The sequence below is a fragment of the Paroedura picta genome, chromosome 5 (genome assembly GCF_049243985.1).
Source record: "Paroedura picta isolate Pp20150507F chromosome 5, Ppicta_v3.0, whole genome shotgun sequence".
Lineage (NCBI taxonomy): Eukaryota > Metazoa > Chordata > Lepidosauria > Squamata > Gekkonidae > Paroedura > Paroedura picta.
In genome coordinates, this window is record NC_135373.1 from 49,012,608 (window position 1) to 49,026,700 (window position 14,093).

Genomic DNA, 14,093 nt, shown 5'->3' on the forward strand with positions numbered 1-14,093 from the left:
TTGGGATGCCTTTTGTTTTGTGACTTGGCCCTGGTGCTTGGATAAGCTTGGGTTTTGCTTCTGCCTTGCCTGTCTTGTTTGGTGACTCTTACTGACCAGAAATGTTGCCTTGGAGGGTAAAACCTTGAAGGATTCAGTCTGCTCACACTTCAGCCTTTTTGGTCTTTAGTCTTGCTTGACCTTCCCCTCCAAAGAGACTATTGCCCTGGGTTGGTGACATGAATGGTGGGGTCTTTTGAGAGGGAGACCACCAGAATTAATCTCCCACGGGTATGATCTTGGGTGAAGAAAACTACAAGGGGCCATGGCTACAGCACAGAGAGAAATCAGAATAGATCAAGAAGGAAAGCCAGTAGGATCTACCCATTGTCTCTCACCTGTATGTTTATGATGGCCTCCAAATCTGAAGCATATGGGACAATGCAATCCAGTGGATTTAGTAGATCACTGTGGATTTAGTAGATCACTTATAGTAAATCACACTGGTATAATTTTCATTCCCTAATTTAGAACTGAGAACATGAATGAAATGTGAATTTAAAATACCATGTAAATTCAGATATCTGGACTAATTTTTCCCTTGAATGCTATGTCTGGAGGAATTACAAAGATATAATAACATGGATAAGGTGTTGTATTGAGTTTCTGATTGGTATTTTTAATAACCATAATTGAATTTATTAATACAGGGTATGTTTTGTTCTGTCATGATATGAGTAGCATTGTGCCAATTTGGTGCAGTAGTCAGGAAGGTGGACTTCTAATCTGGTGAGCCAGCTTTGATTCCCTGCTCCTCCTCCACATGCAGCCAGCTGGGTGACCTTGGGCTCGCCACAGCACTGATAAAGCTGTTCTGATTGAGCAGTAATATCAGGCTTTCTTAGCCTCACCTACCTCACAGGGTGTCTGTTGTGGGGAGAGGAAAGGGAAGATGATTGTAAGCCACTTTGAGACTCCTTCGGGTAGAGAAAAGCGGCATAAAAGAACCAACTCTTCTTCGTAGGGGAAAGGCCAGGTAAAACTGCTTTGATCAAATATAAATAAAATCAATTAGATGTTTGTCTGAAGCATATATGCAGGGTAATGCTGAAGGTCCATAGAACAGATCAAGACCTCCCTGCCACCGCAGTATCAAATGTCGCATTGCCCATGATGGGTAAAGGCCAATGGATACTATGGAATCCACAGTTTCTTTTAGTAAAGTTCACAGGAAAGAAATCTATGCTAGGTTTTCATTCTGCTACGGAGCTAGTACAGATTCTCTCAGTAGTTATTTGCTCAGCTAATATTCATTCAGTAAGGAACTAAAGAGACTGGGAAGGTAGATGGGGTAGAACCAAGAATCACTATTTTATCTTATTCTTATTCATTGATTGTTCCTGTCCCAAGTACAGTGCGCTTCTGTTACAAGTGAATGATATCCTACACAGCATTTGCATCTCTTTGGCCATCGGCTGGGATCTAGACAGCAAAACATTGCTATCTTGTTGGCCACCTGCAGAGCAAACTCTAGATGGCAATCAATGTGACACATCATCCCTAAAGGAAAAGCTTGTGCTGCAGTCACTAGAGCCGCCGCCCCGATTTCTTGGCAGTTGAAGTTTTCCTAAATTGGAAACGGGAAATATTTCCAAAACTGCCTATCTGCTTTTGCTGCCCCAGGCATCATTTTATAAGCAGTTCTTTTTCTAGATTGCCTCTGTAACCTTCCTCCTAAATCATCTTGGCTGCCTCCTTTGTACTTTCCCTAGCTCTTAAATACTTTTTGTGAAATACGGCATCCCAAATGAGGACGTGCCATGGCTTTATATAAGGGCAATGCAATATTGGCTGTATTGTTTTTCATTTCCTATCCTAAGCATTCCTAGTATGGTTTGTGTTTTTTGCTGTTTCTGCATGCTGGGTTGACTTTTTCATTGAACTTTCCACTACAACCCAATACCTCTTTCAATCTCAGCTACAGACCCCATCAGCATATATATTTAAAATAAGGGTGGTGATGTTGTTCCAATTTGCATCACCTTACACTTACCCACATTGGACTTCATTTGCCACATTATTTCCCACATCTCATTTGCTGAGATCCTCCAGGAGCCTTTGTGGAGAACCTCCTATAGGTCAATCTACCTTGGTTCCCACCAGGCCGAAAAATTTTGTATCTTCTGCAAACTGAACTGCTCAGCCTCAATTCCAAATAGTTTGTGAACAAAATGGGTAATACTGATCCACGTGTGACTCCACTGTTCACTTCCCTTGATTGTAAGAACAGTCCACTTGTTCCTACTCCCAACCAGGAGCTGGCAGCCCTCCCTGAGACAAAGTCCAAGCAACTGTTGTGCAACTGTGGAGAAGACACAGTTAATTCAGTGTTGGCATTGTTATGTAAGCTGCTAACATCTTTTGGGAGACTGTAAAACTTCAGATTATTATTGCTAATCAAGAAATTTCCAGGAGACCAGTTTTCCATGGTAACCAAAGAGATTTCGGAAAGCACACCTGACAGAAAAGAAAACAATGGATAATAATAATTTAGTCTGAGGAGAATTAGATTTACAAAGAGCGAGACAAAAAAATCAGCCTGCCTTATGACAGAGGCTGCATGACTGACTCTGGAGTTACAGAGAAAAAAAAAAACTGATCCCATTTGGAAGTGAAGCTTCATGAAAAAAAACACATAGAAGAACCATTTCTAAAGAAATAGCCCTTTTAAAATGTTCTAAGGAACCACTTCCCATGCATACCCCCCCCCAAAAATAAACAGGATTAACCTTTCTTGGGGCTGGGGGAGGGACTGTGGCTCAATAATAGATTATTGGTTTTGTAATTAGAAGGTCTCAGGTTCAATCCTCCACTTCTCCAGTTGAAAGGACCAGGTGGCGTGTGAGAGCTTGTGCCAGTCAGAGTAGACAAAATTGTCCTTGTCAGACATTTAGCAGAGATTGTCATGGTGATCAAACCTACCTTAATAGCATGTTCAATTGTCATATGATGAGGAAACATCAATGTGGTGGAGTGTCAGAGTGGGACCATGGGAGACAGGTGTTCAAATCCCCATTTGGCTATGAAATCTCACAGGGTGGCCTTGGGCCAGCCATTCTTTTTTGTGAGACGACACATGTGAAGGCATGAGAGCCGGGCATGAAAGCCGGGCAAATGCAGAGGGTGGTGGCCTTTGTAATTCTGTTTAAAACTGTGGGCTCCAAACCAGACATTTCTTATATTACATAGAAGATTAGTTGGAGCAGCACTATACTTACTTTCTTTACCAGCCAGCCAGCCCCAAAATGTTATGTATTAGTGCATTTTAAAATGGCCACTCAGAAAGATGCATTGGGTCAAAACATGCTTGGTGTAGTTGTGAAATGATACACAGTAAACAATTGTGAATTATTGATGTTTTAATTTTTTTACTTGTGCACTTTATTGTAATAAATATCTGCATGTTAAAATTTATCCTTGCAGTTCAACCTTTGGGTTCCTAATAAATCCCCATTAGCCCGTGCAATCTCTCGCTGGGTGACCTTAGGCCAGCCATTTTTTCCCCAATGTAATGGACTTTACACATGGAGAAAATGATGGAGAATCTTGTATGCTGCCCCCAAGATCTTTAGAGGAATGGTGGGATAAAAATAACTTACTATCGACCAATCAAATTTTATTACAGCAATTGCCAGCCATAACAAAAACTATAAAACAGTAAACTTAGAATAAAAATAAATGGCTAATAAAACAGATCATCCAAGAGGTAAAAACTATACGGAAGCTATACTTAGTTGTCTGATCTTAATTAAAATTGCATAGTACTTTGCAAACTGGAAGGTGGTTGGGAGTGTTAACTCCCATAAAATAACTTACTACGGAGAGCTGTTCTAGCCTAAGAGAGACCATGCAATATGGATTGTGTACATGATTCACTGGCAAAACCACCCCGTATTGAGTCTGCCATGAAAACGCTAGAGGGCGTCACCCCAAGGGTCAGACATGACCCGGTGCTTGCATAGGGGATACCTTTACCTTTACATGATTCGTAAAGTGAGCTACCAATTTCAATAAAAAATGAAGGTATTCAAAATGGAAGGTGGGTCCCAAAGTGGCTTCTTCCATTTTGGTTGGGCCTAAGTATGCAAAAGTTTAGCGATTACACTTGGTCTTGAGAGCATCAGAATAGCCCTACTTGGATCAGACCAAAGATCAAAGCTAACAGTGGCCAGGAGGATGTCTCTGGGAAGTTTACAATAAGATCTTAAACATGATGGTCATTGCCCTTTGAACATGAACGTCCCCCTTAGCTATCTAAGACTAATAGATATCAATAAATTTGCCTTCTGTCATTTGTACAATCCTTTTTTAAAAGCCATGGGAATTAATGATTCTGACCTATCCTTGTCAGAGTGATGTAAGAGATTCAGGAGTGCAGAAATATTGGTGCATCTCTTCCTCCCATTGAATTGCTGATTGGCAGGAAGGGGCAGTTGTGTTCATGGACAGAAGAGATTTCCCTAAGCAGCACTACTAAGGTGCTGTCTTTCATAGAGTCTGTAAACTATCGGTTTCAGATTTCCTCTCATCTTCTTCATGCTAACTTAGTCTATGAAGGTCAACTGACTGGCAACAGTTTTCCAGGGAGATCTCTCACAACACCCTACTCACCCAATCCTTTTAGCTGGAGATGCAATGGATTGGACATGAGAACATGCAAAGCAGATGCTCTGCCACTGATCCATCATCCCTGCACTGAAGGTTGTTCATCCACGGAGAACATTCTCACCCAACTAGGATGTCCCTCTGAAGTCAAATGGAGCCAAAGCCACCTACATATGTTACGAATGGCCTTATTTGCCAGAGAAAACCCTATTTTTCTGGTACCCATCCCTGGAAAATTACTGTCCTGTTTTATCCCTGTGTGAGAGTTATTGACATGCCAAATGCACATTGCTGAACTGATCGATCTTAATTGCTCAGCATACTCCCAGATTAGTTACCACATATTTATACAAATACACATTTAGGAATACTAAGGTACTGTGCGGTGAACAGCATAGCATCATGTCATTTCACATAGCTGCAGTTGCTGCAGTATATCTAATTATGGCTGATTATGTATTCAAAGACTATCTTTCATAAGTAGACCAAATGCCAATTTTTTAGTAGATGACAGGTTACTGCAAAGCAAAGGACAAGGGCAACAGAGCAGAGATTTCAGTGAATATAAGCATGATCCTGTTTTTTTAAATCCCAATCTGTGTGACACTGGAGGGCATATATCTGATATCAGTATCTTTACATTTGGATGCATCTGAGCACATATCTAACCTTTGCCTCCTTCAAGGCTTTTAAAAAGAGAGATGCTGAACATTTTGTACAATGAGACACATGACTTACTGCTTTTTGCTTCCAGGTCTTTATATTAGACAGATATCAACTGGAACATGGTTATTATAAAAAAGATCAATTGCATTTTTAAAGCAGCCGAATTCTAGGTTTGTTTCATTTCTTTCTGATGGATCTGGTGGTGATGCTGTTTAAAACTGATAAATGGAATGTAATGGGTCTTGAAAATTATTCTTGGGAGTAAGGAACACACCAGAGATGAAATGAATGCATGGCTGATAATAACTCCTCCAGGATACAAATTTAACAACCTCCAAGGTTTCATTGTGACTGTAGTTTTTATAATGAGAGTCCTGGGCTTCCAGAGTGCACAATGACTTCAGAAAAGTTCCCTGTCCTAGCCATACAAATGTATCTGAGGAGGGGCTGTAACTCAGTGGTTGTATTTAGAAGCCTTCATCCCTGGCATCTCCAGTCATTTATTTAATGGTTGATAAGATAACAGATTGTTACCCTGGCCATTCAGGGTGTCCAGCAATGGCAGCCGGTGTCCCAACTGGTGTCCTTGGCCAGTGTGATGGGAAATAGTATAGCTGCACCTACAGGGCAACCAAAGAGGGAGCTGTTGGTAATCCAGGACCTGGTGGCCACATTCACCTGCTGGGGGAGGGTCGGAGACTTCTGCACCAAGGGAAGATTGGCATTGGGCATGGATTTGTGGATCCCCCAACAACTCTCAGAACATATTGCCTACAGGAACTACAGGGCAGGCTGGAAGGGTATTCTGCCATATGAAATATTTAGTCTGGATCCACCCCAAAGCATCAAACCCTTGGTCTTTGAATTCAGAACACTATGATGGATTTCGTGGGTTTTATCCCTCTGTAATCCTACATAAAGTATAAGCACTTGAATTCACATTGGTCATAAGTATGCATAAATCAATGGGATTGCAGCCTACAAAAAAAGATTTCCTTTATATGACTATAATGTGAGAGCAGAATTTATAAGGTTTGAACTGTCACTTTATCCTGTTCGTTCTCTGTAAAGAATACAGTAGAAAGACAGCCCACTTTACAGAGCCATAGGAAAATTGGCCACCAACACAAACTAGGGAGGGGAAGGAAAGCATCTTAAAGACGTTAATTTCTTTCTCAACAAGAACAACAAAGTACTCCTTCACTAGTTGAATAATTAAAGGAATCAAATCCATATTTAATGCATAATTTCTTTTCCACTAAGAATAAATTAAGAAAACCAAGACTGGTGGAGAAAAATGAAATAATATGCTAACTTTCTAGTCTGAAATCTCCCCTCCAGGAGAAATTAAAGTGGGCAGAGTGAATAAGATAGAGGAAGGAATTGGTGGCATCAAATTGTGTGGAGGCAAAAGGGGTGAGGTCTGTTATAGAGGGAAATGTGCTATATCTGTGTATGTGCCAATGCTAGCTGCTGCCTCAGGGGGCTGCCATGCCACTCTGCCACTGGCTCACCTTTGGTGCTGTCCAGTGGCCACCATGGCTGGGGCTCCCCCTCGATGTAGCACTGCTCAGCTGCTGCTGGCAGCGCCCCCCAGTGGGTGGTGGGAAGTCAGGGACGCCGGTGGGAAAGCAGGTGGAGCAGGAGCTCAGGTGGCGGCAGCGATGTCCCTTGGCAAAAGACTACCCCCCCCCCCCCCAGGCCTCAGTAAAATTGTCAAGCATTGATCAGTCCCCGGTGATAAAAAGGTTGGGGACCACTGCTGTAAGAGATAGGATGTTGGACTAGATGGACCACCGATCTGGTCCAGCATATCTCTTATATTCTTTTTTTGGGGGGGGGCTTACTTCTGAACTAACCCAATCAGACCTCCCAGTAAGGGGAATTGGTTAACTTACTGTACTTCCCAGAGCAGTGCTATTTCATCAGCAGATTTGCCTTCATCATTACCTTTCATATAGAGAACTAAGATTAGAAACACTACCCTGTAACCTATGGAGACAAGAATATTCCATCATGAAGTTGCAGCATTCTATGGTTTACAGGGCCAACATGTCCCATCATGTACAAGTAGCAACAATTCTGCTTCTGTAAGATGGGGCTACACCATGCTGATGGTTAAAGTCCGGGTTGTTGTTGTTGTTAGGTGCAAAGTTGTGTCCGACCCATCATGACCCCACGGACAATGATCCTCCAGGTCTGGGTAGAATTGCCTTAATGGAAATTCAGGTTGGATTTTGCCTGGCAGAGACCTGTCTCCTCTCCCTACGATGGCTGTGAATACTACTAAAATAGATATGTTGTAAGGGCAATGTAAGGATGTAGAATGAATTACATATAATATATGACAAAGTTTTTTGTAAAAAGCAAAACCAAGTCAACATGATAAAACTGAAAATGGCTCTTCTCTCGTCCCAAGAACATGTCATTCACCTCCTTGGCCTACCTAACCAACACCCGCTGCAACAAATTTCCTTCTCTTTTATCTCATTTCTTCAGGTACACCAAGATGAAAACAGCCACCAACATCTATATCTTCAACTTGGCTCTGGCTGATGCCTTGGCCACCAGCACACTGCCTTTTCAAAGTGCAAAATACCTCATGTCCACCTGGCCATTTGGGGAACTGCTCTGCAAGGTGGTCCTCTCTATCGATTACTATAATATGTTCACCAGTATCTTTACCCTCACCATGATGAGTGTGGACCGGTACATTGCTGTCTGCCATCCAGTCAAAGCCTTGGATTTCCGGACCCCAGCTAAAGCCAAACTTATCAATGTTTGCATCTGGGTGCTCTCTTCAGTTATTGGGGTACCCATCATGATTATGGCAGTCACCAGATCAAAAGGTAAGTGACTGTACCTACATTCCATCTTATCCTCTTAATAGTACAAAGTTAGTGGTAAGGCAGCAGACATGCACCCTGAAAGCTCTGCCCATGAGGCTGGGAGTTCGATCCCAGCAGCTGGCTCAAGGTTGACTCAGTCTTCCATCCTTCCGAGGTCGGTAAAATGAGTACCCAGCTTGCTGGGGGGTAAATGGTAATGACTGGGGAAGGCAATGGCAAACCACCCCGTATTGAGTCTGCCATGAAAACGCTAGAGGGCATCACCCCAAGGGTCAGACATGACCCAGTGCTTACACAGGGGATACCGATACCTTTACCTTTACCTTTACCATTATCCCCTTGGGCCAAATGGATTTCTACCACAATTCCATTCATTCTTTCTGAATTCTAATAATGAACATTTCTAAAATTAATCCCCCAAATGGAGTGTATGCCATTGGATGCAACTTTCTATTATTTCAGTTCATTTTCCCTCCCTCTACATTGCTATTATATGTGTGTGCATTTGGATACAATTCTGTGAAAAATGATGTGGTATGATGGTATTGTCTTTTGTGTAGCATTTTACTGGCTCTTGTGCAAGAGTACCATGCCACGCAAAAAGAATCTTGGACTCACCATAAATGTATTCACAACAGGTTTGTCCCCCCCCCATTAATATATGGAACAAAAAGTTCCTCCCAGTTGCACATTGGTAACATACAGTGTAGTAATTTTAAAACAAAATGGAACACTGGAAAATTTCTAATGTACCAATTTCATTCTGGGGTTTATTTTTTTTTGGGGGGGGGGGAACAGATGCTCACCGCTTTGTAAGTAAAATGGTATTCTCAGCACATATCAAACAGAAACTCAGTATGGTGTAGTGCTGAGTAATGTTCTGGATACTAGGATCTGGCAACCTGTATTCAAGTTACCACAATTCCATGAAACTTTCTGAGGAATTTTGGGGCACTCACACTCACTTAATGTATCTCACAGGGTAGTTGTGAAGATAACTATTAGGAAGGAAAATAACGTATTCTAAGGAAAAGGTGCGGTAAAATGTGATAGATTTTTAAAATTGTAAGTTTCTTGATATAGAAATCCACCTCTTTGTTGTTGATATGCACAGTGCTATATTTTATATTTATTTATTTAAGTCTTTATATCATAGAATTATAGAGCTGAAAGGACCCATACTGGTCATCTAGTCCAGTCCTCTGTTCAATGCAGGACGAGGCTAAAATATCCATGATAAGTATTCTAGTACAGTGGTCCCCAACCCACGGGCCGCAGCCCGGTGCCGGGCCACAAAGGCCTTGGCGCTGGGCTGCAGCTCCCTCTTCCCGCCCCCCCCCCCGAAGCGAGAAGCTCGCCAGGCCGCGAGCAAATCAGCCGCCGAAGTGGCCGATTAGCTTGCGGACTGGCAAGCTTCTTGTTTCGGGAGGGGGGGAAGAGAAGCTTGCCGAACCGCAAGCTAATTGGCTGCTTTGGCGGCCGATTTGCTGGTGGCCTGGAGGGGCCGGGAGAGGGAGCCGCGGCCACCGGCATGGCGGCGGCGCAAACGCGAATGCGCGGCAGTCCACGCATGCACGTTTGCGCTGGGGCTGCCGCGCGTGCGCGGGGCCCCAGGTCGCCCTCTCCCGCCACTCCAGAGCAGCGGTCCGTGGCAACCAGAAGGTTGCGGACCACTGTTCTAGTACAAAAGCCACCACCTGACCTTTGTAAGGAATTGCCCATTGGGAAAGTCAGGACTTTCTTTTGGGGCAACACCTGCTTTGTGCAGGGAGGGAGGGGGGTCTTTTTAAACTGAGAAGGTTTTTCTCAATTCAAACCTTCAAAGGAAAAGGCCTTTCTTCACGATATGCAAGTGTTTGTTTTGCTGTAGTAAACTTTGTAGACAGGCACTGAAGAGAAAGGAGAGCTATTGTGAGGTTCAGAAGCGTGGATTAATGTTCACTGTGTTCTGCGTTCCATCCTCCCCTAGTGGTTGCAATGCAGAATGCACTAGTAGTAAATAAATCAAGATCCATTCTGGGACTCTTTAGTAAATGATGGGTCTCTCTGATGAGTAACACATGCTTGCCTCACTCCTGATAATACCTGATCTGCAGCGTTCTGAGCCAACTGGAACCTCTGAGCTAACTTTGAGAGAAGACCTGTGTAGTTTAGTTTCCATGTGACCATGGTGTGGAGTTAGGTGGCTAGTTTGGCCAAGGTAAGGGGTGAGCTAGTGCCCAAGAGACTTCTTGACTTCAACCCTTCAGTGGCAATGATGATAGGTGTCAACTGGCCAATTTGAGGGAGAAAAGCAATGCTACATTTGCCCATTATTGGTAACACTGTACTGAGTAGCCCCATGGCACTAGCACAAGGACCACTCAGGTTGTCTTTTTCCAGACAATTTCCCTCCTCGCCCCTGCTTCTCCTCTCTTACTTTATCTCTCTCTCTCTCTCTCTCTCTGTCTTCAGAGTAGCTATGGCTAGAACATCTGCTTGGTGTGCAGAAGGTCCCAGGTTCAATCTTTGACATCTCCAGTTAAATGGATCAGTTAGCAGATGATGTGAAAGATCTACCTGAGAACCTGGAGAATTGCTCTCTGTCAGACTAAACAACTGACTGTGATAAACCAATGGGCAGTATAAAGCAGCTTCACATGTTGTCTGCCTACAAATCCAAAACCCCTTCACTCTCTTCCTTTTATCTTTCTTGCAGATGGCATTGTGATGTGTATCCTCCGTTTTCCTGAACCTCATATCTACTGGGACACAGTCACCAAGATATGTGTCTTCATCTTTGCATTCCTGGTTCCAATCTTGGTCATCACTATCTGCTACGGGCTCATGATCCTCCGTCTGAAAAGTGTCCGCCTCCTCTCCGGCTCCAAGGAGAAGGATCGCAACTTGCGCCGTATAACACGTATGGTGCTGGTGGTGGTAGCTGCCTTCATTATCTGTTGGACCCCCATCCAAATCTTCGTCATTGTTTGGACCCTGGTGAGCATCGACAAGAACAATCCCTACGTGGAGGCCAGTCTGCATTTCTGTATCGCTCTAGGTTATACCAACAGCAGTCTTAACCCTATCCTCTACGCTTTCTTGGATGAAAATTTCAAGAGGTGCTTTCGGGAGTTCTGCCTTCCCTTCCGGTCACAAATGGAACAGAACAGTTTCAGCCGGGCTCGGAACACCACCCGGGAACGGATCTCCACCTGCACTCCTTCTGAAGTCCTCAATAAGTCAGGATGACTAGACATGGAGAGCCACAGGAGGGACTCCCAGAGACACAGAAGGGATGAACTGCAGTCAGAGGTGACTCAGGTCACCACCACTGAATTTTAGCAGAAACTGTAGGGAGGAGCCACTGTGGAGAAAGGGGCAGATCATTTACTTTTCAGCAAAACTGCAAATGTTTGTTTGCTCCGTGGACAAGAAATTCCCCGGGTTACATACTGAGATACATTTATGACTTTCCAAGAATGAAAATGTAGAATTGCTGAAATGGTTTCCGGAAACCAGCTTCTCATTGGATTGTTGTTTTTTTTTAGTGATTAGATCTCATGTAGCTTTGAATTGCTTTTTGTAGATATCTTACATGAAAGGTGATAGGATCAATGCTTAAGCTTCAAAACGTGCCCTGTTGCACCTTCCATTCATTCATTGCTAGACATTTGGATAATATAATCATCTTCAGAAAATGATGGGGCCTATCAGCAGTTCTGAAATAGCTAAGCTTACATGCAACAACTTTACATTATTTTTACAAAGTGAACTTTCCAACAGTTACAAAATCAAATCCAGTTGTTCATTCATAGGAAAATGGTAGACATTTCATTTCCAGATCAGGAATTACTGATTTCCTTCTACTTTAAGCAAAACACCTAGCTGCAAACTAACAAGAAGAAGCTAGGTCTTTACCAGTAATTGTTTAATCATACCATAAACCTTGCTGTTCTGGGCAGCAGCAGGACTGGGATCTAGTGGCTTTCTATGCCTCGCTCAGCTGTTACTAACATTTCATTGCTTTATGGGAAGAAGCGGTGAAGTGGACCACTGGCCTGCTCCAATGAGGATAGAGCTGCCTTTGAGAAGAGGCCCAGACTCTGAATGGAGAGACTTGAACCATTGGGAGAACCTCATGCACGGCTTATCTTTCAGTTCCTTACCATGATGAGCTGCAAGCTGATACCTTGGTAAGGAGGCCTCAGCGTTTCTTGTGCCGCTGTGTCAAAGCAGCCAATGACTAATCAGGATTCTCCCATAACACAAAACTGAATTTTCTTTCTTTTGTCGTTTCCTTGCTAGTCTGTTAGTGAACGTCAGGCAGCCCTGCTGCAACTTTCTGGCCCAAGAAATCTGGGCAGAGGCTTACACTGAACTGTCCTTGATTGTACATATGAACACTTGGACTAGTGCCCATGCATCACCCAGGTGGCAATTCCTTTCTGAATGGGCTTGGAGCTTTGGTAGCTTAACCCCAAGCATTGCATTCATGTATCTGGCTTTTCAATAGCTTTCTGCGTTGCTATTTATTATTGCCTTACCCCCATGCAAGATACAAGTTGTATGGCTCTCCCCTCCCCTTCTCATTCTTTTGGGGCACCTTATTTCAAACAAAGCAACTGATGGCAAAAGAAGGCTCTGCACAAGGAGCAACTAATGGTTTCAATATTTGAGTGACTGAACTGGTTCAATAAAAGAAAGAGGTGAATGGGAAATTCTTTGTTATTTACTTCTGACTTCTAACATGTCTCATCCCAAACATAGTTCAGTCAAAAATACATAGTACAGGTTGCTGAACAGTTTTTGGCACTGCTGAAAAGTGCATCCACTTCTGGGTCTCCAGTCTCCTTTTGTTAAGAAAATGATCCAGTTTTAGTTGTTTCTCAGTCCTGCAGCTCAGTCCTGAGAACAAAGGACACCAGTTGACAAGCCAGACTGGTCTAGTTATGTCAAACTCTCTCTCCACTCTCAATTAGTCTCTCCACTGTCTTTGTAGAGAGATATTCCCTGAGTCAGAGAAATTCAGGGGAGTAGACACAAGCAGATATAAAGAGAACACAAGCTGCACGCTATTCTCACACTAGGACCCCCCCCCCCCACTTCTGGGTCAGTTTTCTGCATGGTCCTATCAAAGCTGCTGGCCTCACTTAGCACTGCCTTCACTTGCCTTCAGTGATGTGATTGGATACTAAAACCGGATCATGACATCCTGTTTGAGTTACTAAAAGCCACCATCTGGGCCACCCACACTCCACCAAGCAGCTCATACATTTTTCATTGTTTTATTCAATAAATTGAAAGAAGCTTTTAAGCAAAAGTTGGCCTAAACAAATATATCTGTGCTTTCTCAGTGAGAAATTACAGGGTCACTGAATCTCAGCTGTGTTTTCATCTCTAAAATTGTGTTTTATTTCCAAATATATAAGCAGAACATGTGATGAGAAAATAAAATGAAGTAGCAGGTTTTTTATTACACATTAGGAAGGCACTCTATACTTCAGGGTCAACCAAATGACAGCTCCCTCCCTTCTGAATCATTGTATTTCTAAGGAACTAATCTTTTCCCATTTATTCTCATGGAACAACCATGCTCTTCAGGCTATAGCAAGGAAGAGGCACAAACCAGAAAATCCTGATTTGGGGTTCAGAGTGTTTCTGAACTGAACCCCAAAATGAACCAAAGGGTCTGAAACAACCTGGCCAGTTTGGGCCAGTTCATTTCACTTGTCCCAACTTAGAATCAGGGGGAAGTGAAATGCATCGCTGAAATGGCTGTCACCCATTTCATTCTAACATCTTGACAGGTTCACTCATCAGCAGCTAAAAGCCATTTAAATCCTCTGTTTCTCTCCCCTCCCCCCGTACACACTCCTCCTAGATTGGAAGAGGAGAAGCAAAACAGACAGTTTAAATGGTGCACAGCCATTTAAACCCAACAGCTGATGGATG

At 43.2% G+C, this 14,093-nt stretch overlaps 1 protein-coding gene across 2 annotated transcripts in view; it reads left to right on the top strand.

The window, feature by feature from the left end:
• Positions 1 to 13,498, top strand: part of OPRD1 (opioid receptor delta 1) — a 39,650-nt gene extending 26,152 nt beyond the window's left edge. The window contains exons 2-3 of one of the 2 annotated variants that reach the window (XM_077337806.1): positions 7,810 to 8,159; positions 10,858 to 13,497. In XM_077337806.1, coding sequence (XP_077193921.1) covers positions 7,810 to 8,159; positions 10,858 to 11,390 — 883 coding nt within the window. In that variant the 3' untranslated portion in view covers positions 11,391 to 13,497. Of the gene's footprint in view, positions 1 to 7,809; positions 8,160 to 10,857 lie in introns of both variants that reach the window. The other variant, XM_077337808.1, reaches the window with a different exon arrangement.
• Positions 13,499 to 14,093: the final 595 nt, after the last annotated feature.